At 33.5% G+C, this 27,418-nt stretch overlaps 1 protein-coding gene across 3 annotated transcripts in view; it reads left to right on the top strand.

The window, feature by feature from the left end:
- The first annotated feature begins 3,745 nt into the window (after nt 1-3,745).
- LOC110604465 overlaps nt 3,746-27,418 on the top strand; it is a 45,230-nt gene continuing 21,557 nt past the window's right edge. For 2 of the 3 annotated variants that reach the window (XM_021742636.2, XM_021742638.2), the window contains exons 1-16: nt 3,746-3,958; nt 5,289-6,315; nt 8,432-8,547; nt 9,075-9,283; nt 10,450-10,569; nt 12,179-12,307; nt 12,421-12,546; nt 17,999-18,054; nt 18,158-18,257; nt 24,060-24,177; nt 24,351-24,560; nt 24,762-25,086; nt 25,531-25,624; nt 26,412-26,520; nt 26,599-26,864; nt 26,987-27,111. In XM_021742636.2, the coding sequence (XP_021598328.1) occupies nt 5,474-6,315; nt 8,432-8,547; nt 9,075-9,283; nt 10,450-10,569; nt 12,179-12,307; nt 12,421-12,546; nt 17,999-18,054; nt 18,158-18,257; nt 24,060-24,177; nt 24,351-24,560; nt 24,762-25,086; nt 25,531-25,624; nt 26,412-26,520; nt 26,599-26,864; nt 26,987-27,111 (2,945 nt within the window). In that variant the 5' untranslated portion in view covers nt 3,746-3,958; nt 5,289-5,473. The other variant, XM_021742637.2, reaches the window with a different exon arrangement.

The following is a 27,418-nucleotide window of genomic DNA, read 5'->3' as shown; positions in this document are numbered from 1 at the left end:
ATACAACTCCCATAAAACCTTCAAAATCAAGAAAGAAAGTTCAGGATCTTCACTTACCTCTTCCAAACAAGAGATTGAACGATCCCTACGTGGAGATATGGAGAAATCCTCTCTCAAACTCTCCAAGCTTCCAAACTTGCTCTTTTGCTCAAAAACTTTAAAACCACATAAAAATCCATCAAAACCATAAAAGATTTGAGAAAACACATAAATCACTCAAGGAAGATCAAGTCTCACCTCAGCTCGTGCAAATGGAAAGAAAATCTTATCCATTTGACCGACCTAGGGCCTTTTATAGTTGGCTGGCCAGACCAACTACGGCGGCCGAATGAGAACCCGAATGCCATGCACGTTCGGCGGCCGAAAGTCACCTTCGGCGGCCGAACCTTGGCTTTTCTGCCTTGGTGCTTTTCTTGCAAAACCTTACTTCTTTAAACACTTTAAAACATGAAAACGCTTTCAAAACATAGGAAAACATAATCCGTACCCTTCCAGAGGATTCCGACATCAGAAATTCCACCGGACTACAGGACTTCTGACGCCGGACTCTCGCCGGGTATTACAAAAAAAGTGAGATGGTGGTGGGTGTCCACAAGAGCCACTCTGATGCTCAAGTTAGTATCGTGACAAGTAGAGAGAATGCAACGAATTGCTTAAAATTTTAGTATTAGAGAATAACGTACCTTTGCTTTTAGGTTAGTTCCTCTTTTATACTATGAAATGATAGAGATAAATATAGAGTTTCCTGAAAATCCGATGATGATATAACTGGTTGCTCTTCGCCAGCTAATTAGGTGAGTAATTCCACGATCTTTAGCGAAATGAAAATGTACCTAACAATGGTAACTCTGTGTCAAGACTTGATCTATCTGGGAAGGGCGAATCTTGACGATAGTTCGGGTGTTAAAGTGTCCGGATCTCCTTCTCTTGTAGCTGGCCGCATTTTCCACTTATCTAAACCTTGCACGTGACCTTTATTCTATGATAACAGCTCATAACTTATATTTGAACAAATGTTTATCAATAATTGTTACAAAAAATATGTTAGAATCTTTATAATAAAAATATAAAGATAGAAAAATTTTTATAAAATAATTTTATATCGAAAGTAATATAACATATATAAAAACACATGATAGATAAACTAGCAACTTTTAAGAACTCATCGTTATATATAAAATTTAACGGTCAACAATGAGAATTTCTTTATTAATTTTAATTTTATTAAATATTTAGTTATTTATATTTAAAATTAATTAATTTTTATATTTTACTATTATTCATCTAATTATCTTTCATAAATAAATAAAATAGTTTTTAAAAATCTGAGTAAAAAAATTTAATAATTAATCCTTAATCATAACTAATTATAATTATTTTTTTAATTTTAAATTGAATTCATGAAATCATATTAAATAACAAATATATCTTATAATTTTATTGTATAAAACATGTAGGTAATCTGAAAACTTAAAATAAAAAAAAATTACACTTTAATTTTTCATTTTTAGCGTAATATATGGATCGATATTTTTATTTTTAAAATTAAATACTTAAATTTTTGAATTTTAAATTCGTTCACACTAGGATTTTTCTAGATAAAAAAAAACTTAGTCAATAAATTAAATATAGTAAAAAGAGAGAATATATTTTAATTCTAATAATACAATTTCGCTCTTAATTTCTCTCCCTCCTATTCCAAAAACCTCAAGCACGCAAGGATCTATTTTATAAATCCAGAAAGTATGTTATAGAGAATATAATAAAATATTAAAGGTCAATCTAAAATTGGTGAGATTGGTGGGAGTGAACAACTTGTGGCTTTCAAGATGAATTATTAGGTGATGTTAGCGGTTTATTTTATTGATTTTTTTTGTTAAATCTGGATTTCCAACAATTCTTGTTTTTCAGATGAGTTACCAGTAGAATTTTTACTCTCTTGCACACATTTGGCTTCTTTTGTTGATTTTTTTTTTTTTCAATTTGGATTTGATGAATTGGATCTCTCATGTAAACTTATGAATTGCTGTGAATTTACAAATAAATATATTCAATAATGGGAGAGCTTGATTTAAACATTAAAATGCATATGTAGATTTGTGAAAAACAATAAATTTCATTTAAATTTATAATTCTTTTAATATGTAAATTAATTTTTAGAAAAATATGAGATACATGTAGTGATATATCAAAGTGATTCATATACTGGTTAAAAACTCTGTTCATGAGATCCATAAATGCTGTAAGGGCATTGGTTAGTCCAAACGGTATTATTAGGAACTTATAATGTCTGTATCTGATCCTGAATGCTGTCTTCGGTTATTCCAATTACATAAGATAAAATATTTACATGTTTTTTTTGTTGTATTAGTAAGACAAACATTGCGAGAACTGCGTATAAAGTTGAAGCATACTCGACAAGGTGGATTTCAAAGGATAATAGCAGTAGAATGATTTGAAGAGAAAAAGAATGAATGGAATGTTCTAGCACGTTGAGAAATAAATTCTGTAAAAAATGGAGGGCATGAAATGAGGACGACTTTATTAGAACTACTGGATTTATATTTTTCTTTCTGTTGTTATTGATAGTGCTAAATGTCCAATTTAAAGTCAATTGGTTGATATATATATATTGAATGAGAAATTTTTTAATTGAATATAATCTGTTTTATTAAAATTATATATTTTTATGGAAAATGTATCCATTAAACAATTGGAGGTAAAAAGTATATTCATTAAAAAAATTTCACTTTTTGAAAATCTAATCAAATTTTCACCAATATTAATGATATCAAATTTAATTTATAATTAATTTGTACATTTTTTAAAAATAAACTCATGAATGCGAAATGTGATATTTTTTAGAGTTAGATTTTAGAGATTGCAGCAATATCACAACCTGAAATTATTATCCTTAATTTCTCATAATCCCTCCCATATGACCAGGCCAGCAAACCATGAAAACTCACCAAACATACCCAAGAAATGACTATGCGATTACTGGCGATTACTGCAATCACGCCACCACTTCATTGCAAATCTCACTAAGCATGTTAGGGTCGCTTCACTTACAAGCTCTTCTACACTGTGTCAGTGGCATCTTGTACCTCATTTTTTCAAAATATATCATTCTAATTTTTTATCAAGACTATAAATAGAAAAAAAAATATCTTTCATAAAAAAATAAAATATCAATTGAAAAATACCAATTGAGGAAATTAGTGGGTATTGTTCATTGAGTGAATTGTCAGTAGTTTGGGCTTTGGAGATCTCGGTGAAGAGAACAGCAGTTCAAGGGACTAAACTCATCAGTTGAGTTTTGGAAACAGAATTGTGTTCTAACTCCAACAAAAATAAAATAAGGTTATTTAAATTTTCTTTTCTGTTAATTAATGGAAAAAAATGTAAAAATTGATGGTTGTCAGTTTTTAGTTAATAAAATAAAAATATAAAAATATAAAAATATTTTTTTAAAATTATATTAATATTTTAATTAATTAGAATAAATTATAAAAACACAAAATTAATTAAGTTAAAAAATACTCTTATCATCAGAGTATATTAGTATTAATGTATTAATTTAATTACCATGTCAGAAGAATACACATAAGATTATTTGCTAACAGAACGGGTTCAACAGAATGGCAAATTCGTAGTTTTCGGAAACATTAGGGGAGAATCCGATCAGGGACACACTAATATAAAAAAACACGCGTAAGTCTCTGTCAGAGTCCAGCAATGCAGAAAAAAAAACGTAGCTTGGACTTGTAAGCGACTCCTCCACTCTCTCTCTCTCTCTCTCTCTCTCTCTCTCTGAGCTCGCTGTAATTTAATATTGAAATAAAATAATAAACGAAGGAAAGCGAAGGAAGCAAAGAGACAAAGTAGAAAGTAGGAACCGTTTAATCTTCATCCGGAGATTCACTATAATTTCCACTGCTCCCTCTCTCTCTAAACGGTATTCTCTCTCTCTATCTCTGTATCTCTCTGACTTGGAGTTCGCTTTGAGCTTTAAATATTGATTGCGAGATTTAGCTGTTTCGGTTTGATTTTGGCTGCGTTGTTTGATTTTTCCTTGTGGAAATTTGAATTTCATAGTTGAAATGACAAGATCGATTGTGTTTTCTGTGTAGAACTGTAGTGTACGACATGCTCTTTTGATTTCAGTAAGAATTACTGACAAAATCAGTATATGCGTGCATATTTTATTTGTAATTATGCATACGTGTATTTGTATAGTATGTATTAGCTTGTTAGGTTAGACATTCATGTGTAGAATTTTGTTTTTTGATATTCGAACAGTGATAGATTTTGCATGATCGATCAGTTATTTTGCAATGCTGTGAGATATAGAGTGTTAATAGTATTGATCATACAACCAAAAAATGAAAAATGGATTGGTGCTTGTTGTATTATGTTTAGTGGTAGAGAAGCTTGGAAAAGACTTCAAGAAAGTTGATTATGATAGGAAAATTGTGTCAATTAATGAGGTTGTTGCATATGGAGAAACATCATGATGTAGAGCTAAGTGGTTGTAATATGATTTATGAATTATGGGGAAACGGGTGCAAAATGGCACTCGTGTATACCATCTTTGCGTTGATACTTATCTATAATTCCTTAATGTGCTTTTTACTACCTATCATCTAATTATGTTAAAGAAGTCCATGGTGATGGTATGTTGAATATTCAAGATGAATGGTGTCAATTCTCAACTCTGTAGTAATGATTAAGGATGCAGAATAGTTACTAGATAGACGGAATTAGAAGTAATAAGGCTGAACAGCAAAGAAATATTATTTTGATGCTGCAGTAGCTGTGATGGACAAGATCTGTAGTCTTCTTAATACATAGTATAATCAATAATGATATACAAATATGATTAGGATGCAGGAGCTTTGAGGGGGTGGGAAATTTTCTTATAATGTGGTGAGAGAGATTGTTCCTTGTGGTGGGTATTAGAGAAAAAGAGAAAGAAACAGAATTATATGGCATGTAGCACATGATAGTATACTTTTTTCTGGGACCAAAAAAGATACTTATTTGTGGTGTTTTTGGTAAGATTATCTTCAAATTGCTTGAATTATTGCTTCTTGTTGTAAAATTTTCTATTGTTATTTAGGGTTAGTTATTGGGCTTTGTTCCAATATTATAATCAGTATTGAAACCTATTTCAATTTCATCCTCCGATTTGCTAAATGGAAAATTACATTCTTTGGGAGATCAATGTTTCTTTATATTTCATTTTCACATATTCTTTAACCATAGATTGATGGCCTTGTTGGCAGGTTAAGATTCACTGGCACTAAGCCTTAGGAGTGCTTTGCTATAAGAAAAACTGAATCTCCAGACAGCTGGGTTATTAATGACCTTAACGGACAAGTATATGACCTTACTGAACTGCTTGCGGCTTTGGGACCCACAATTTATGTGCAGGTGATAGCCTCCTGAACTTGGGTTATTGCGGGTGGTAATGTGTCCTTTTCTGGTTCAAGGATATCTTTGCTGGTGCGTTCTTCTGGGACATCTTTGTATATCTACTCTCTGTCTTAATTCGGGGCAGTATAGAGGTGGGGGTTGGTCAGGAAATTGGCTGCATAACTCTGGTTCAATTTTAAGTGATGATTCTAGAAGTGGCATGTCCTACAATGCCAAAGCAAAGGAATTTTCTTCCCCATTCAACAATTCTGTATCTTGTGAGGACCTAGAAGGAGTTGGATCATTTAATACCACATGCTTGCTAAATTCAAACTTGCAATTAAATTCTGATCACTATATATATGGTACAGGAAACCTGGAGATACTCCCCCATGTTTCAATTGTCTGTCCCATAGAAGGCTGTATGATTACTTTTAATATGACTGGCAGTGTTAACATTGGTCGGTATGCAGCTATTGTTGCTGGATCAGTTGTTTTTGCTGCTGCTAACTTGACCATGGAACGTGATTCTACCATAAATACAACTGCCTTAGGGGGATTGCCACCTCCTCAAACTAGTGGTACACCAGTTGGGTATGATGGAGCTGGTGGAGGTCACGGTGGTCGTGGTGCTTCCTGCCTGACAAAGAATAAGACAAATAATTGGGGTGGTGATGTTTATGCTTGGTCAACTTTAGCTGAGCCGTGGAGCTATGGGAGTAAGGGTGGTGGCTCTTCTCTTGACAATAAATTTGGAGGGAATGGTGGAGGACGTGTCAAGCTTCAAGTGAGGGAGCTACTATACTTGAATGGATCTGTCACTGCAGAAGGTGGGGATGGGGGATTGAACAGGGGAGGTGGTTCTGGTGGAAGTATCTTTATACATGCTGTAAAGTTGTGAGTACACACTAACTGAATGGATAAATTACTTGTGCTTATCTGCTTTCTCTTTGGGTAATTTTTTTATCTGTTGGTTGTTAGTGACTGCTAATTGAACAACTAAGCGGGAGTCACTATTAGGACTATCAAAATGCAGCCTTTTGCAGAACTTACTCCAATAATATCAAAACTGAAGCTGTGAAAGAAAAAAAAAAATCAAAACAGAAGTCAGGATCACCAGATTGAAGCATACTCTGGCGCCCTGTTGCTTTCAAAATCAATTGGTGATGTTGCTCTTTGTCAAATTATATGAATCTCGTCGATTCTCAACCATAGTTGTTCACCAATAGTTTTAATATAACTTGAGTACAAAAGTTTACTAGGATGTCAAATTGTGATCCTTCCCTCAAATATAGGTTAACCCATTTACCTCAAATACATCTATACTATACATGCATGATCATGAAATAGCGTGTGTGTGTGTGTGTGTGTGCACGCGTGCAACCATAGTTTGCAAGAACAATGAAAGAATTGTTCTCTGTATTTCATGAAATCCACTCCACTATTTCCATAACAATAGTGCTGTCAACTCAGTTCTTGGGCAGCTACTCGCAATTAGGTGAATTAGTTGCTGCCAAAGTAATCCTGGAAAAAAGATTCTAATCCCATAAACTTTTTCTGGTGGAAGTGTGTGTGTATGTTTTAAACTAATTGACATGCAAGCTCCATATTAGCACACGTGCAACTTCAAACATGGTACATATCATGCTCCATAGTCATCAAGAGATTGAGCAGTGTAATGAAGATGTTTCATGATGTAGGGTTCCAATGAATTTTTAGGTCTCTTGAAGTCCCTTTCTTTTTTCTCAGATCTGTGTTGGTTAAGTTTTCATTGTAGTCAGTACTTGGTCATAGATGAACATGGAATCTTGAAAGTTTATGATTACTGATTTACTCTTAAATGAATGACTGTTCTTTAATTAATGTAGTTTTGATTTTCTGGGGTTGATTTCTAAATTTTAAGGCTTATTTATCTGGATATTTTTCTTCTTTCTCTTTTCTATTTTTCTCATTAACTTTGCATAGCCATCCAATGGCCTCTGCAATCTTGGTCCCAAAAACATCTTTGGCATAAGCCTGCAGTGGCATCTTCTACTATAATCTTTTGGCTACTTTCTTTTTAAGTGATCCTTGTTATTTTTTTGTGTCTCACTTATTGGCCATTTCTTTATTTTTCTAATGATGAATGAAGGGCGTATATAAGTAGGGCAAGTGGGTTTCAAATGCATTTCTTAATGCAGTGATGTGAAAAAGGCAGATCACTAAGGCTCTGTCTCCAATAGATGCATCAAATGTTGTAGGTATAGCATGTCTCATTCATGTTTGTTCTTATATCATGAGGTGGCTTGGGATATTTGCAACTTCTTTTTTGATTCTTACAAGGAGACCTGCTTATGTTTGGACTTTGGATTCATCAGACTTTTTTGGTGGTAGAAGAGATGTCAGTTATTTGGGACTTTTTCCCCGGTTGTTTTGGATGGAAATGAACGCATGCATTTTCAAAATCCAAATGTTTTTCTTCAATCTGTTATGGGACTAGGTAATTTTATTAGCTTCTATTTGTGCCAATCACCTCCCGAGTTTGGTTGGAGTGTTGTTAAGTGTTTTAGTCATGTATTTTTGTCTTGTTTGCTAGTTTTGGGTGGAATACATGAATGTCTTGTTCTCTACTTTGGATGCTCTTTATTTCTACCTATCTTGACAAAATTTCAGTGTAAAAGGATAACTACAATTATTTTAGTACAATCCATAGGACCTAAGCTTATAAGCAGCTCAGATATATTTTTACATATATCTTTTCATGTTTAAGTTAGTTTTTGTGTCTTATTGTCAACAAATAGTAAGTTAAATTTTTTGTTTTTCTGTTTTCAGTTAGTTTCTCTGAGCATTTAGAAATTTTTTTATCACTATTTGTTACATGACAAGATGAGAAAAAGGAGTTATAATGAGATGCTTGAATCAGACAATTTATTCCTTTTCTGCCCATTATTTCTAATACAGATATTTGTATGTTACCTTCGAATCATGTGTTCACTGATTTTATTTGACTTTTGTATGATATTGAATTGCATAGGAAGGGATATGGTATTATAAGCACAGCAGGTGGGAAGGGAAGGGGTGGAGGTGGTGGAGGAAGAATTTCTCTTGACTGTTACAGCATACAGGAAGATGTGAAGGTTACTGTTCATGGTTTGTACTGAGCTTATTTCTGCAACTGGTAGTAGAAACCACAATTGACCATTTAGTTTTAGTCAGCTGCTAAATGATTCTCTTATGTAAAAAGTATTTGATGTGCTTTTAATCTTACATAGTGCATATTCAAAAGTTTATTTAAAGAAAATAATTCAATTAATAACAAAAAAGAAAGGTTAATTTCTTTTTTTTTTTTTTACTTTTATTTTTATTTTTTGGCTGAAGTCCTAGAAACAATAATTGGGGCTAAAGGATGTCCTTTAGTGATTTAATAAAAGCAGACTAGGGTTGTTCTATTGACTGCAACTTACATGAAATGTTCTTTGTCACATATCTTGTTCATGGTGCAGTTTGACTTTTGACTTGTAGTATTTCCTTTTAGCTGACCAATCTTTCTGATGTGAGAGCAAAGCCTATTATGAAACCCTATTGCAATCAGTAGATTAGATTATGTAGAGATTTCTTGCGGGCTGCTACTTTTATGATTGTCTTTTGAGGTTAACTATATGCTTTCTTGGGGACAGGTGGCCTGAGTCTTGGTTGTCCTACAAATTCTGGTGCAGCTGGAACATTCTTTAATGCAGATTTGCTGAGTTTAAGAGTTGGCAATGACAATGTGACAACAGAAACAGAAACCCCTTTACTTGATTTTCCTACTACACCTCTGTGGTCAAATGTTTTTGTGGAGAACAATGCAAAAGTTTTGGTTCCGCTGCTTTGGACGAGAGTGCAGGTTTCCTGATCTTCTCCTTAATCAAGTCCAATGCTTTTTGCATGAATTGATCAATTATTTTTCATCTACATACCTGTTAAAAGAGTGTTAATATAAAGACTTTCTAGTATTTGAATATGTTGTCTCTGGAAGCTTGTACCTAGGAATAATGCATGTAATCTTTCAAATGAAACTCTGTGCAAAATGTAACTCTTGGACATGCTAGTGTTTCTCAGTTCACTGTACTTCTTGTTAGTCAGTAGTGGCATATGCTCCTTTGACAGATGATATTCCAGAGTAGTAGTTGCTGGTCCGACTTGCCCGCATGGACATTTCCATATTGATATACATGCAATCCCACTTTTTACTCACCTTATGCTTGATTTAGACTTAAAAACGGGTTCAGTTTCTGGAGTTTAATTTTGCCTTGACCATACTGATGTTCTTTTACCACTCTTCTTTCACTACATTCACTAGCATGAGTTCTATTTCTGTTGTAGATTGTGAAGCTTGTTGACTGACCTAGCACAATAAGCTTCCTTTTTGGATCCAAGATTATTAAGAGCACAACCTTTGTTATTTAGGAGCATCTACTCTTCTCATTTCTCACTCTTTTACTACATTCTCTAGAATGTGTTTTGTTTTCCATTATAGATTTTGAAGCTTTTCAACCGAGCTAGCACAATAAGATTCAATGGTTGTTATTTTTGTAACGTAATAAGCTTCCTTTTGGGATCCATTGTTGTTAAGAGAACAATCTTTGTGATTGGTAGCATGGTTTAATGAAGTAAAGCATTCTTAAGTCCATTTTATTATTCAGTTGGATAAATAAAGATATCTTCACCATCAAAGAGTTTCTCAAGTCCCTCCCCACTTGATGCTTCACTTCCTGGACATCAATTTAATGAGATTAAATTAGGATTTTCTGTTAGTGGGGGCATAAGATTCTTGGACATTTATGTTTCCATACTTTACCATTGATGCAGTTGTTTCTACTATTTTTTATATTATTGATGATTCTACTTTGTATTTGAGTAGTTTCTGGATGAAATATCCTCATGCATCTTCCCTTGTTACTTTTCTTCTCTGCTATATGATCTTTGTTTTTATGTTTTTTTGTTGTGCTTAATGACTTCCCCATCCTGAAGCATGGTATTAAACAATCTTTTTACTCTTTGAATGTGAAGGTCAGGGGCCAACTTGGTGTATATCGTGGAGGTAGTATTGTCTTTGGATTGTCTGCGTACCCAGTATCAGAATTTGAGCTTGTGGCAGAAGAACTTCTGATGAGTGATTCCATAATAAAGGCATGTTTGCTGGAGATACTGTGATGTTTCTTCTAATTGTCCGTTATATACAAGTAATTTAGTGATCTTTCTTCAATACTTTTAACCAATTTTTGATAGGGAAATGGATATTTTATACATTAATATACATACTTCTGACATGAATAAAATGGAAATGAAATAAATATAATACACTACATGCCCATAGAGACAGCATATTGCATAAAAGGAATACTATAAATTTCAAAAAATAGATATAAAATAAATGTCCAATCACATTGCTACTGTTATGGTCCGGGTCATGGATCGCGTCATGGGATGATTGATAGGAAAGGAGCTCGTTAGAGGGAGCTCTTAACACCTCAAAACTTAAAAAGGAGAGAATCTCAATCTCATAATTCTTAGAATAAATTTACTTGTTTTATTGAATAAAGTAAACTCCTTTTATAGTGGAGGTTCTAAAACTTCTAATCAAAGTAGAAGTCTAATACAAACAACCATTAATAATAGAAAATATAATTAGGTAAGATAATGGGAAATCTAAAAAGAAACAATTAGGTAAAATAAATTTGTTTTATAATGGATTTAGGCTATCCATTATCCATAACATCACTCTCCTCCTGAAATAGAGCTTGTCCTCAAGCTCAAACGTATGATTCCATGCAGCTTCAGATTCAGGATAATATTGTTAACTGCCTACCACTTTCCAAACCCGGATGTCTGGATCAAAGACAACTTCATTTGAAACTAAATCAAGTTCTTTTAAAACATGAGCTACTACCCCCACTCTTGTAGATCCCACAATGTAGGATGATAATTTAGCATTTGTGCTCTCGCACAATGGAAAGTCGAGTTTGTCATTTTAGGGCATCATAGCTACCTCTATCCTCTTATTTGCTTATTGATCAAAATTTTGTTGGCTGTAACCCGATCTATCTTAGTTTTGATTCAACCCCCTGTTGAAGATTGAACTAGTTTAGCATTGTTGAGTTAAGAAATTCAAACGTGCATCAAATTGTTGTATAAAAGAGTCCAACTTCTCTTCTAAATTTGTTAAATCATGGGATTCATCGTGATAGACTCTGATTCCAAGTTGTTGTGGTCCCGGATTACGGATCGCATCATGGGACAATTAAAAGAAAAGGAGCTTATAGGGAGCTCTTAACACCTCATGACTCAAAGGAGAGGGTCTCAATCTCACAATTCTTAGAATAAATCTGCTTATTTTATTGAATAAAATAAAACAGTGGAGGTTTTAGAACTTTTAATCAAAGTAGAAGTCTAATATAAGCAACCATTAGATATAGGATAGATAATTGAAAATATGATAAGATAAGATAATGGGAAATTTGAAAAAAAAACTACTAGATAAATAAAATCTGTTTGTAATGGATTTAGGCTATCCATCATACATAAAATCTACATGATACTTGCGTAACTATTCAGAGTAGGAACCAAGTATGAGTTTGTGAGCAGCAAATTTGCTACTGGTTTCTTGCTGTCATATGTGGCATATCAGAAAGTTTGCATTAGCTCTTAATAAAGAATGAGTCGACTTCTATTCTTCAAGACTTTGTAGTTGTGTATATTTTCCATTGATGGTCTGCAATTTCCAATTCCCAAAATGAAGGTATTTGGTGCATTTAGAGTTGCTGTCAAAATGTTACTCATGTGGAACTCCAAAATTGAAATCGATGGAGGTGGAAACACCTTTGTTATTGCTTCCATCCTTGAAGTCAGGAATCTGATTGTTCTACGGGTATGGTGGCTTTAACATCTTTATGAATTGACTACAACTCTTGTTTAGGCATATATCAAGTATGCCTTTATTGAAGATATTGAAGCTGCTATGTTGATATTTAACCTTTGCAGGCTAATTCTGTCATTAGCTCAAATGCAAACCTGGGGGTGTATGGGCAGGGGCTACTGAGGTTGACAGGTCATGGTGATGCAATCAAAGGCCAGCGACTCTCCCTGTCTCTCTTTTACAATATAACTGTAAGCCATTAGTGTACAGAGGTGTTGCAATATTTTTTTTTTTTTTTTTTTTTTTTTTCATTTTAAAAAATTTAGTTGCTATTCTTGTTTAGTACCATTTTTTAAATAAAATTATTTTCCTTTTTTATTTTTATTTTTTTGTGTTAAAGCACCGCTGCTAGTAGAATATTGATGGGGTTGTTCTAGATTTACAATTTCCTTGTGCAATATGCATGCAAGCGTGTATGCATGCAAGCTTGTTATAATAGATTTTTGCAGTAATTTCAGGCACTGGATTTGCTGTAAGCATAATATGAAGATATATTTCACAAGAAAAACTATGCTAAAGCATTGGACATAACAGATTAAAAGAATCCTCCTCTATATCCACTCTCCTTTTTCTCCACGTCATTAGAAAAGCGACAATAATGTCCTAGGATAGGCACACAATTTGGTTTCCCTCACTCCAAGTCCTGTAAATTTCACTCATTCAGTGCTAAAATTGCTGTAAATTCATTGTTCAGTTTCCACAAATTCAATTGAAGAAGAAAATGAATCCATTAGTAGCCCAAAAACCAGCTGCATATGACCAGAAATTCCAGGTTTAAGAACCACCAAAGTCGTTAAATGAGTGCAGGCCCACAGCAACAATTGCCAAAAGTAAACAGAGGGGCCGCCTCAACCCATCCTCTCCATTCCATTTTCTGTGAGTGTGAATTCTCATCTCTCCCATTTGTTGCCACTTGCCACACTACTCTAGTCATTTTCAGGGTTGTATGAAATAACACTTCTTGTCTTACTAATTCATAGAAAAGAAAATCTTAAATTACTAATAATTAGAATAAAAACAAATAGAGTAAGTTACTTTTTTTTTGTTCTCGAGTTATGTCATATTTAACAATATGCCCTGCTATTTTTAAAAGTTAATGGTTTTGTCCCTGGGTTTAAATTTCGTCAAATTAAAAGCTATTTTGTCCACATAATTTGCTGAGTCAATAAATCAAACCTGGTAAAGGAAGGTGAATGAATTTTAATACCAAAACTACCCTCAATCCTAATTTCTCTTCTCATCTCTTATTTGTTTATCACTTTCATCATAGTCCTAGAAACTCATCTTGCAACACCTAGCTCTAGATTATCATCTCAAAACATATCACACCTAGCTCCAAATCACCACTGTCCCCGGTTCACCCTGGTACACTAGAGCCTCAACAACTAAGAAATCCTGCTTCAACTCATCCCACTCCAAAATATGGCAAGGGATACCATTCTCACCTAGCTCACCCCCACGACACAAAGATCTCTCTGTCTAGATACCCCTTAGATGCCCATCTTGATTTAATTGAAAGAGCAAACTTGTGCACCACGCCAACCTCGTGAAGATGATACCCATTTTGTGCCAACCTATGAGGTCTTGGAGGTGGTTCATGAAATCATCTTCATTTAAAGAGCAAAAAGACTTCCTTTCTTACTTCTTAAGGCTTCCAATCCTAAGAAATATTTTAGCTGTCTAAGTCGGTATGAAAACTAGTATGCAAGGACTTGAGAGAAAAAATCCCTGCATAATCATTCCTTATAATGACAATGTCATTATCATACACTACAAGAAGAATAATGCCATCTTCTAATTGTCTATAGAAGACTTAGTGTCACACTAGCTCTTTTGAATCCAAATCTTGAACTACTTCACTTAATTTGCCAAACTAAGCACAAGGTTCTGTTTCAAATCATACAAAGATTTTTTCAAATTATAGACTTTTCCGTACTCCTCATGAGCAACAAATATAAGTGGTTGCTTCATATTCACTTTTTCTTGAGGATTATCATGAAGAAATGTATTCTTGATATCCAGCTGATGTAAAAGCCAATGATGAGAAGTAGATATGGATATGAATAAGCAGAAGTCAATTTGGCCATAGGAAAAAAGGTGTCTGAATAATCTACTTTGTAAGTTTGCGCATATCTTTTAATTACAAGTCGGGCCTTGAGTCAGGCCACAGAACCATCTGGATCGATTTTGATGGCAAAAATCTATTTGCATCCTACAACTTTATTGCCTTGGGGTAAATCTAGTAGTTCCGATGCATAATTGTTATTCAGAGCTTTCATTTCCTCAAGCATTGCATCATGCTAACCAGAATGAGACAATGCCCCTTTGACATTCTTAGGTGTGGAGATAAGAGTCTAAAGAGGCAATTAAGGAGTTAGAAGAGGGAGATAAGTGATCATAAGAAATAAAATTAATAATATAGTAAGGCGATTTACACTGGTATTTACATTTACGAAGTAGGGAGATTAAGATTACTTGGTAGTGGATGCAATGACAAAGAAAATACTGGTGCAAGATATATATCATCAGTTGCTTGTCTTTTGGAATAAACTTAAACAATCGGTAGTTTACTCAATGCAGAAGGCTGAACACAAGGAGGAATACCACCATCATATTGTGTATGAGAAGGGGCACTAGAGGAGATCCCACTATTTGATGTGACTTTATAGATGAGCCACTCATCCGCTTCACTTGACCCATAGAAGTCCATGTTGTAGAGAAGAATGATATTTTCTCTTAAAATACCATATCTGTTGAGAGGAGATATTTATTGAGATCCGGAGAAACACCGGTACCCCTTTTGAAAATAAGAATATCCCAAAAAGACATGCTTGAAAGTTTGGGATCCAACTTAGTAGCATGAAGCTTTATATCATGAATTCCAATGAAAACATTGGCTCATTAGAAAAGAGAGCATTGTGTGGAATATCACCACTAAGTTGCAAGTGGCATGTGATTAATGAGAAAGTATGCTGTAAAAACAACATTAGCCCAAAACTGGTTAGGGACTTTCATGTGGAACTGCAGAGCACAAGCAACTCCAAGAAGATGCCTATTCTTCCTCTCAGTTACCCCATTTTGAGAGAGTGTATCAACACAAAAAAATTGACAAAGAATATTATGTTGCATCGTATAAACTTGAAATAATATATATTCTTTAGTATTATCACCCTTCAAAATATGCACAAAAACATTAAACTGAGTCGTAATTTCAACAAAGCAGGAAGAAAAATGAGAAAACAGCTCAAAATGATACAAAAGTGATAAAGTATCTGAACTCAATTTTAGACCCAAAATGATATGGTCTCCAAACATATGAATTAACTAATTTAAAAGCAAATTCAGCTCGTTCATTGATCTATCCTAGCGAGCTTCAATGTTGTTTTGCAAAATGACAATGCTCACACTCCATTGGAATAGAAATAGAGGGAATAGTTTCTTTAAGAAATAGATAAACAAAGATCAACAATGTGCTTAATGGAGAAGGACACTAGAATAGGCAATTGATGGAGGCATCCATACATTCCATGTAGAGACCATCAATATATGTCAAGGTTGGTAAACTTAGTACAAATGATAAAATAGTAGAAGAAGTAGGCTTAACAGCCAAAGAGGCCAAAATATTATATGTTGATCCATCAACTATGGTCATAAGAGAAGGTGCTTTAATCCAGAGGAGAGATCACACCTTTAACAATATGCAAAACTAGGTATGAGAGAAACTCTATACTGGCAAAGTCAAGTGACAAAAGTAACATTGGGAAGTGGCCAAAAAGGTTGACAGAAGGATTGTTGGACATGCCACATGCTTGTACATGCTGGCACACGAAGTTGGAGCGGAAACACAGAAGTGACACATGACACCTTCAGGGAATTGCCGAAAACAATGTTGTGCATCTTCTTAGGGGGCCGGTGAGGCAGCCCAATCACCAAAATGGTGATAATAAGAGGAGAACAGGTTCTTTGGAGAAGAAACCTAGAAACTTCAAAATGAGCCTAAGGGTCTGATACCATGTAAGGGAGCAGATTTGTAAGAAATAGTAGTTGTGTACTATTCTCTGAAAATATATAGGTACTTGTACAGGTTATAAGATCATTGTATGAAAACCAAAATTAATCACCTAATGTTGCTAAGGCGTCAAAATGGCGCCAGGCGAGGCGAGTCAAGTCGACCCTTCCTTGCCTCGCTGGCTCAGGCGAGTAGCGCCTCAGGGGAGGAAGGCGACGGGCGGGCGAGGCATGCCCCTCACCAATAACAGGTAGTTACTTTTTTTTTAATGTTTATGTTTTAAATGGTATATATAAAAAAAAATGGAACAAGCTGAGGAGGAGGAGGAGGAGGAGAAGAAGTTGGTCACATTTAAACATGGAAGAGAAAGTGGTCTTAACTTTTAATAATATTTAAATGTCACTTTTTCTCCTTGGAAGAAGAAAAGACATGGAATTTTTTTATTTTTCTTCACCTTTGTAGCTTTTTCCTTAGTATTAGCAGCAATGTAATAAATTATCTTGATATCAGTAATATGAAAATAAAATATTAATATTGATATTAGTAATATATAACAAATAATATTTATTTATTTGTAAATAATGTTTATTTATAGAAAATTAATATTAATTTCTTTAGTTATATTTATATATTTTGTTTTTATTTTATTTTTTATTATGTATATTATATTATTATTCTACATTCTATATTACAATTATATTCTATATTTATATTTTACATCAAACTTATTATGTAAATTATTCTCTTATATTATTCTATCATATAGTGTATATAATTTACATAATTTAGAAATTTATATATTTCATTATTAGTTAATATTATTATTTAATTATTTATATATTAATTATATATTATTTATACTTATACTAATTAAATTATAATAATTATAATTTGTATTTATATATTAATTTATTAACATATATTAAGAAATTAATATTAATCTTCTATACATTATATAAATATAATTTATTACCAACTATATTTTATGTATTTTAATCTAACTATAGTTGATGATACATTTTATGTATATATACATGTATATTTAAATATAATAAAAAAAACGTTTTACTTTGTCACCTTTTTCAAAAAGGTGCCGCCTTGCTCTCGCCTCTTGCCTTAGTGTAGCCTCACGCTTTGATAACACTGAATTAGTATCAATCTCTATAATTAGTTTCCTACAATTAGCCTATAACTATGCTACCTGTACATGGAAATATACTCATTTACAGGTTCTGTATATCATTACACTGGACTTCATATGATATTTGGAATAGCACTCTGGCTTTATTGGAGTTAAAATATGTGAAGAATTTATTACTTTTCTTTTGATAAAAGGTATATTAGTAAGTTATGGATTTCAAATGGAATGTATATATATAGTGTAAGAGAGGTAGTCCTAGTAATGTAGTTTTTGCATATTTGCAAATAACAAAGACATAGTTTATATAGTTGACCTGTAGTAAGATCATGATATTTATCCAACAGGTTGCTTTAAGCCTAATTTCCCCTTTTTACTATTCTTCTTTTACTGCAATGCCAATTATGGCATTACATTCTTGCCTTCCAAGTCTCTCTCTCTCATTCTCTCTCTCTCTTTTAACAAATCATTAATTACAACTTACTATGCATCACAGGTTGGACTAGGTTCAATACTACAGGCTCCATTGGGTGATGATGCTAGCAGAGATGTGTGAGTAGGACTACTTTTTTCAGGGCTCAAGGATATTTTGTGCTCTTTAAGTAAATGATTATGACATTCCCTGTTTATCTTTTATTTGTTTCTTATGATGTAGGGTTACACAATCACTTTGTCATAGTCAGACATGCCCAATAGATTTGATCACGCCTCCAGATGACTGCCATGTTAATTATACGCTTTCCTTTTCACTACAAGTAAGAGTTGCATTTAAAGTGTATTTCTGATTCTAATATATGTTTTTGTTTTGACGAATACAATGGCAACCTTATGTGGGATGCTAACCTTGCTTATAGCCAATAATATATGTAAGCACTTTTAGTTGTTAAGGAAACTAACTAATTGTATATATGTATTCCTAAACTGAAGCTCAATCTCAGGGACTATATTCCTAAATTGTTAGATAAAATGATATATATTTGTAGCATTGGTTCTGAAGATTTTTGGAATTTCTAAATTGTATTTCTGATATATATTACAATTTACAAGCTAATTACATCCCTATTATAGAAGAGTAATCAAGTCTAACTAGAAAATTTAGGGTAAATTACACTTTAGTCCCTAAATTTTAGCATAATTAATGGATCGGTCCCTGTATTTTTAAAACCGAATACTTAAATCTCTTTATAATTAGTCCATTCAAATTAGAGGTCCCTCCATTCATTTTTGCCGTTAAAAGTGCAGAAATGTCTTTATTACCCTTTTTAAATGAATAAACTACACTCAAGTCCCTGTGTTTTAACATAACTAATGGATCAATCTATGTATTTTTTAAATTGCATACTTAAATTCCTCTATAATCAGTCCGTACTTATCTATTATAATTTAAATATTTTGATCCTTCGCTTTTTATTTGAAAGAACACTTAATTTCCACATTAACTTTTGTTTATAATATCTCATTTAACTAACTTTTAACATTTTTTGTTCTTCAATTTTCATTCACTAAAATACTTCAATACTTATAATTTCAAAACTTTTAGAAAATACTTATAACTTCAGCTATTTTTAAGTTGTACTAAGTAATCTTTAAGTAGATTGTAAATTTTTATAAAGAATATTTTAGGAAGAAATTGTACTTTCAGAAGAAGTTTGACCATCCACTAGGTTTGAACTAATGTCTATAATTGATGAAAGAATTGTAACTTTAGACAGATTAAATATAAAGAGATTTAAGGATTGAGTTTTAAAAATATAAGAATTGATCCGTTAATTATGCTAAAACTTAGGAACCAAAGTGTAGTTTACTCAATATAAAATTTTTTACCTATATTGGAAATGGTTTAAGTGTTTATGATGGTATTTTAGATATTTGAAATATTTATTCTTCTTTTGTCTGGTTGACTAACGGAATTATGGATGGAAGGACCTCCAATTTGGACGGATTGATTATGTAAGGATTTAAGTGTTCGATTTTAGAAATACTGTTAATTACGTTAAAACTCATCCAAAGATTTACAATAAAAGCAACAAATAATTTCTCCAATAAATCCCTACAATTAAAGCTAAGGTCTCCACATAATTATGGGCAAAAATACAACTACCAAATCTGTCAACACTGTCAACACTCCCCCTCAAATAGGTATATAGGTATCATATATACCCAAGTTATGATGGGTCTATAGTTAAGGCCTTTAATGATCACATCAGCTAGTAGTTCTTCTGAAGTTAGTTCAGTATGTGCTTCATTTTATTATGTTGTATTGAGTTATAACCTATATTGATGGCAGCTTTATTGTCACAGTACAAAATTAATGTCATTTTATTATGTTGTATTGAGTTCTAAGCTATATTGATGACGCGTTGCTTCTTGCCCTTTAAGTATCGAGATTTCCTCCATGATGTTGACCTCCTATCATCTGGAAATCCATCCATTCTTGTCAAAATCTGACAAGACCGGTTTAACCAGATCTTGGCTCTGTTTGGTTGAGCTAAAAACCCTTAATTTAAGAGAATCGGTTTAAACTGGTGGGAACAGGCCAGATAATGAGCAAATTGGACGGGTTGAGTCGGATTTTTTGAATCGAATCACTCACCTTTAACCTAAAAAAAATTACTATTGATGGCTACAAGTTTGGAACCTGAGTACTGCTTTAATCCTTCATTGAGCTTTTACCACACGAACTGCACTCAATACTGCTATATTTCCACCATTTAAACATATATGGACACAATGATATAAGTAACCATTGTAAAGAAAAAATTGAAAAAGAAAATCAATTTAAATAATTAAAATATTCATAATTTATTTTGTTAATTAAAATTTTGTATTGCATATTTCTAATTTATTATTTCTTTTACAAAATAAAAAATCCATAAAATTTGTATTTGTTCTAATATATAATTTTAATAATTAATAGTTATTTTCTGTTTTTATTATAAAATTTTATTTTAAAATTTTCTCTATTGAATATTATTATTTAGAATTATTTTTTAGATCTTAAAATTTAACTAAAAGTTAACTAAACTTATTCCAGTAATTATTTATAAAACATATGAAGTATTAATTACAATAAAAACATTATAATTGATATTATAATATTTATTTAATAACATATTGAACAAAGTATGATTAGCATCTGTTGATAACAGTATTGTTAAAGGCGCTGCCTGGCGCCTCCCATTGAGGCGCTCGCCTCAGTTGGTGAGGTGCCAGGCGCGAGAGCCGTCGCCTGGTGCTAAACCCTTTTTTTTAATTATTTTAAAGGGTTTTAAATTAAAACTCTTAGACCAGCTCCTGATTCCTTCTCCATTCAAAACAGTAGCCAGTCGACAAAAGCACTAAGAACAGGTATGTACTCCATACCCGATCCAACCTTCTCCTTCTTCTCCTCTCTTCTTTCCCTCATCTTATTCTCCTCTCCACATCACTGTCTTCGGCCGATCTAAACACTAAAGTTGAGCTGAACAATTTTTTTTTTTCTTTTTCCATTTCCCATATCCTCCTCTTCTCTCCCTTCTTGAGTTCTTGTTGTCCTATTGTCCTCACCACCAGCAGGTTTTTTTTTTTTCTTTTTCATTCTTTTTAACTTTTACTTGCTTGGTTTTAATGTTTAATTGTTTATCATTCGGTTAATGAATTTTAGAAATTAAATATTGATTTCTCTACTTATTTATTGCAAATGGGTATGCTTAATTTGTGAATTGTGATGAATCGTGAAGGTTAATGTTTATTTAGAAATTAGAATGGGTGTTGTTGATTTGTGATTTATTGTTCATTTATTTGTGAGAATTTTTATTTATTTAGAAATTAGAATAGGTGTTGTTGATTTGTGATTTGTAGCTCTTTTATTTGTGAAAAATGACTTATTGTTTGTTAATTATAAATTAGTATGTATTTATATACATATATCTAAAATATGTAAAAATTTTAGCTTCTGTCGCCTTTTTCAAAAAAGCGTGCTTTGCCTCTCGCCTAAGGCGATAGGAGACTATGTCGCCTTAGCGTCATCTCTTGCCTTGATAACACTGGACTCGATAACCAAAAGAGATCATGGCTTTGTTAAATCTATCAAACCACACTCTAAAATATTGCTTTATTCCGTATAAGGCCTTTTTAAGCCTACATGCCTTTCCATGAGTTTTTTTATTAGCAAATTTATGAGGAATTTCCATATACGCCTATGCCTCCTCTAAATCCCTATGGAGGAATGCAATTTTCAAATTAAATTTTAAAAGTCCCACTCAAAGTTAGCTGCAAAGGATAGTAAGATTTTGATTGTATTCATTTTTGCAATAAGGACATGAGACGTTCATTCCATGGTCTGAGTGGACCCCCTTTGCAACCAATCTAGTCTTGAACCTTTCAATTGAGCAATCAACTTTGTGCTTGAAAATGAAAACCCATTTGCGGCCAACTAGTTTCTTTCCGGATGGGGAAGTGACCAACTCCCAAGTTTCATTTTTGCCAAAGCCTTCATTTCTTTAATCATTACTCCTTTCCACTTAAGACCTTTGTAAGCTTCCTTCTAAACACAAAAGAAATAAATAAGGAAAAGGCTCTAAGAAGGGTGAGAAGGCATCATAAGAAACAAAATATAGAGATAGGATGTCTAGTGCAGGTCTTGATATATTTTCTTTGGAGAACAGGTTTATCTAAATCCTGAGTGGAATCAAGGGTTAAAGAAAAGGAAGATTCTGGACAGTGAGTGGATTGCACAATGACTTCTTCTATCCCATCTCTCTCATAGAATCTCTTTAAATCTGGTTTATTGAAACACCTGAGTCCAAGCCCTAGCTGTTCTCTTGGAACAAAACTCTCTTCTTGCCCATCAATACCATTGTTCTCCCTTGAACATTAGTACCATTTTTCTCCCCCTAAATGAGATTATCTAATGTCACAGAATTAGGCATCATCTCGTTACTCTCCCCCTAAAGAGGTGTTTGAGATGGAGTGAAATAAGGTTCGATCTCTCTGAAAGTGACATCCACACTGACAAAATATTTCCTAGATAGTGTAGGAGAATACCCAACAAACACATTTAAGAGCTCTTAGATCTAGTTTTCCAACAGTCCTAGTATGAAGAAAATAAACGTACCCAAACACCTAAGCATTATGTCCTTGTAAGACTTCTAAAGGACTTAAAATTCGAAGTTTTGAGAGGCATTCTTTTAATAAGATAAGCAACCACTACGATTGCATTCCCGCTAGGATAGGGGACCTAGAAACTTCTAATAGGTGGCTATTTTTTCTCTTAGCTACACCATTTTGAGCATTGGTGTAAGGACAATTGTATGAGACCCCAAATAAGTAGATAACCTACTATCCATATATGCTGTACCATTGTCAGTTTTCAAAAATTTCATATTAGTATCAAATTGAGTACAAACCATTTTGTGAAATAATTGAAAACATCACTCTTTGATTTTATCACATTAACCCAAGTCGTTACAGAAAAACAGTCAATAAAAGTGAGAAACCATCGACCACCAGACAAAGAGACAGTCTGAGTGAATCCCCCAACATCATAGTCGATTCCTAAATATTAGAATGAATAATCATAAAAGGAATTGCATTTTTTATTAGTATACAAAAGTTAAGAGTTCCTGATATGTTTAGCATATTCACATGCATCACAAAACGATGAGTCAAATCGAGTCTTGAAAAGAAACTAGGATAAATTTTTTCAGGATAAAAAAGGATAGATGCTCTAATCGCTTATGCCACCATATTATTTCGTGATAGACATCTTTATTACTTCTCAAAGCTTGAAACAGGCAAAACTAGAATTCCCTTGCAACAAATATAAGTCATCATGCAATCTATCATTGCTAATCCTTTTTGTTGATTAAAGGTCTTGAAAAACACAATGGTAAGGAAAAAAAAGTCAATTTTATAGTTAAAAGTTTTGGTGATAGCATTGACAGATAGAAGATTGATAGGAAAAAGAGGAACATGAAGTACGGAAGATAGCTTAATATTAGGAGTACAAACAACAAAACCTATTCCATATATAAGGGTAAATTTGTTGAAAGGGCCAAAAGGAAATATTACTTTGAATTTAATCACTAGAGCCACAAATTTTTAATGCTTTCAGGAATTGCTTGCTCAAACATGAAGTTGATCTAAACTGCTGCATTTTCTGGGGAACACATCAAATTTCACTCTTTATGTTGACGTATATTGGACTTGTGCTCAATTAGTGTGTTTAGAGCATGTTCAGAGACAAGTATAGTTCTTCAAATCAGTGTTATTTTGAGAAACTTGAGGAGATTTTCCACCATGTCTGAGCAACTTAAACCATTATGAGTGTTTTTTGATATTTTTTGACCATGTGACAAACATTAGTCATATTATAATACAGGGTTTTTGTTTTCTCTTTGTTTATGGGTCAGCTTTGAATTTTAATCCTGATTTGTTTCTATGTAATGTTGTGCTGGTATATTTCTACTTCAAACCACCCTCTGGGTGTAGCTTTTCCACAGGCCCACTGCTTGAAGTTTTTAGTCTGCTGCGTATACTTCTAGTATTGTTAAAATATAATCGCACATTTTTGGCAGATTTGTCGTGTGGAGGACCTCCTTGTGAGTGGCATTGTCAAGGGGAGTATTATTCACATCCACAGGGCAAGAACCATCATTGTTGATACTAGTGGCTTGATTACTTCATCTGGATTAGGTAGGGAGTTTTTCCTAGCATTACTGTCTCTCTCTTCTCTCCCTCTTTTTTTTTTGTTTTTTTGTTTCCCTCTTTTCTATTATTGAATTGCTTCAAGGTGTTTATGCTAACAACTTGGTGGAAATTGATGTTTCATTTTTATGCTTCTAAACATTAAGAGGTCTCCTTCTCAGGTTGCAGTGAAGGTGTTGGAAAAGGAAATTATTCTAATGGAGCTGGCAGTGGAGCTGGTCATGGAGGACGAGGGGGTTCAGGATATTTTAATGGGATTGTGAGTGATGGTGGTAATAAATATGGTGATGCTGATCTTCCCTGTGAGTTGGGAAGTGGAACTGAGGGTCCTGATCAGTCCTATGGAAATGTGGTTGGAGGGGGAATGATTGGTAATATTTCCATCGATGTGATGTTTCATTGCAAAAAAAAAAAGCCCTCATTATATTGTTCTCCTTTAACAACTATGTTAGCTGACATCTCTTAAAAATGTTTTTCACCTTTTTCTTTTTGATTCAAGCATTTTCTCCAAATAGCATAATGTATGAAACTATTGCTGGATGACGCTTGCTAATGCTTTTCATGATTGGTAGTAATGGGTTCCATCCAATGGCCACTTCTAAGGCTTGACCTTCACGGATCTATGAAGGCTGATGGTCAAAGCTTTGATAAAGCATCAATAAATAGTAATCGTTCTTTGGTTGGTGGGCTTGGCGGAGGTTCGGGCGGGACAATTCTTCTTTTCCTCCAGGAGCTTGTGCTTGCAGATAATTCATGTTTATCTGTCCTTGGAGGAAGTGGAGGTCCTCTTGGTGGTGGTGGAGGTGGGGGCGGGAGAGTTCATTTTCATTGGTCTAAGATAGAAAGCGGGGATGAATATTTTCCAGTTGCAAGTATAGGTGGTTCAATCAACAGTAGGTATGTCTTTCTGAAATATGAATGATTTGAATTTCTGAATACAGCACAGCTATAGTTTTAGAAGGACCTTCAAGAACAATATTAAGTTTTAATTTCTGACACAATTGACTTCAATATGTCAGGAACTTGTATGAATGATAGACCTCTTTCCACACCTAATCTTCTATGAATTTTGTTTTAAATTTGTGTAGGACTGGTTCTTGAATTGTATTACTCTTCACCCAATAATAATGCATCTGTACACTGGCACCACATATTATCTAATATGAGATCTCATGGTGCATTCCAGCAACTAATGTATGTGAACTTCCTTGCATGATCACAATGCTTTCAGCTTTTTCTATCTTCTATGCATCATCTGAATAAGCGCCTTACAATTAATGGTTGTATATCACAATCAAGAAATTGCCCCATTTTAGCACTTTACTTGATCTTATTGAACAGTGGAGGCGCTGGCAATAATGGGGGCCTTTTTGGAGAAGGCGGCACTGTTACTGGAAAAACATGCCCAAAAGGTCTCTATGGTACATTCTGTAAGGTACCTGCTCTGTTTTTTCCGCTGCCTCATTATCTGCCTTTGTTGTTAACATTAGTTGGTTATGGGCTATCATGTAAGCAGGGTTAGATATGCAATTCTTCTATTAATTTGTTCTTTTATAATGTTTTGATGGTTAATTGAGTCTACAATCACCGAGTTAGGAAAGGAAGAGTCTGATAATCTCCATAAATACCTAAATACTCCATCCATTCCACAAAGATAGGCTTACTTAGCATTTTTATCCGTTTCAAATTATATGCCCCTTTTCTTCTTGAAATGGTAGTTTATTTATTGGATTCTAAATTATTGCATTAAAAAAGTAAAATTTATTAGTTCCAATAGTAATTTATTAATCCGAGTTATTTAATTTTTAATGGAGCAATATGATCATATTAGGAGAAGACTAAATAAAATTTATTGTTTTAGTTATATTAGCTACATTTTCTTAATCCACATTAAATAGAAATAAGCCTATTTTTGTGCATCAGAGGGAGTATGTTTTTCTTCTTGTAATGTTTTACATATTCAATATAACTTAACAATGCCTGTTTTATTTATATAAGGCTAACTCACATTTCCCCTCTACAAACTTCATCTGTGTGCTCTGTTCAATATATTACAAGCATGCTGCAACTGCTTTCGCGATATATGATGTGAAAGAATTACATATTCTTTAGATTGTGAAGTTTTGAGTTATCAATCATTACCTCCCCTTCCTTAATTCATTGTATACATTACTAACTATGTTTATTGTCCCGTGCAAATGTATTTGTGCACTTATCCATAGGAATGCCCTGTTGGCACTTATAAAGAAGTTGAAGGCTCTGATGAAAGTCTTTGCATTCCTTGCTCTTTCGAGCGTCTCCCTAATCGTGCGAATTTCATATATGTCCGAGGTGTAGTGTCTGCTACTTAGATTTAGTTTTCTCTCTCTTCAATTTTACATACGTTGTCTGAATTTGAACTCATTGCAGGAGGAGTTAGTCAGCCACCTTGTCCCTATAGATGCATATCTGACAAATACAGGATGCCAAATTGTTATACTCCTCTTGAGGAACTGATATATACATTTGGAGGTCCTTGGCCGTTTTCCCTTTTTCTGTCCTGCCTCTTGGTGCTTCTAGCTCTGTTATTGAGTACTCTGAGAATAAAATTGGTTGGATCAGGATCTTCTTATGGTGCACACTCAATTGAGCACCAAAGTCATCACCATTTTCCACATCTCCTTTCCCTATCAGAGGTATGGTATCAATAACAATTATTATTATTACTATTTTTTGTCAACTTATGTTGTCTGTGGCTATAATGGGGACAAACAAGCAGCAACTGCAATTTTTTATGCATGCTTCTTTTCAACCTCAGGTGCGAGGAGCTAGAGCTGAAGAAACTCAGAGCCACGTCTACAGAATGTACTTTATGGGTCCAAATGCTTTTAGGGAACCCTGGCATCTTCCTTACTCTCCTCCTAATGCAATTATTGAGATTGTGTAAGTGAACTTTAATGTCATGAAGAACATCAGGGCATAGTATCATAAATTAATGTCTTATTCTGACATCTAATGTTTCCCTGTCAAGTGGCGTCAGTTGAAACATCACATTTTACTAAAAAATCCTTGACCCTATTAAACTCAATGACTTGCTGATACTATCTAAAATATGGTTTAAATATGTGACATATTTACATTGCACTTTTTTGGTTTATCATTTCATTGCTTCTTTTATGCACATTACCCGATTTATGGATTTGTCCCTTATTTTAGCAAGGTACCTTCTGAAAAGTTTTGCAGTAGTATT

The sequence above is a fragment of the Manihot esculenta genome, chromosome 17 (assembly GCF_001659605.2).
Source record: "Manihot esculenta cultivar AM560-2 chromosome 17, M.esculenta_v8, whole genome shotgun sequence".
Taxonomy (NCBI): Eukaryota; Viridiplantae; Streptophyta; class Magnoliopsida; order Malpighiales; family Euphorbiaceae; genus Manihot; species Manihot esculenta.
The sequence above is the reverse complement of the archived record's forward strand: the minus strand, read 5'-3'. Positions and strand labels throughout refer to the sequence as shown.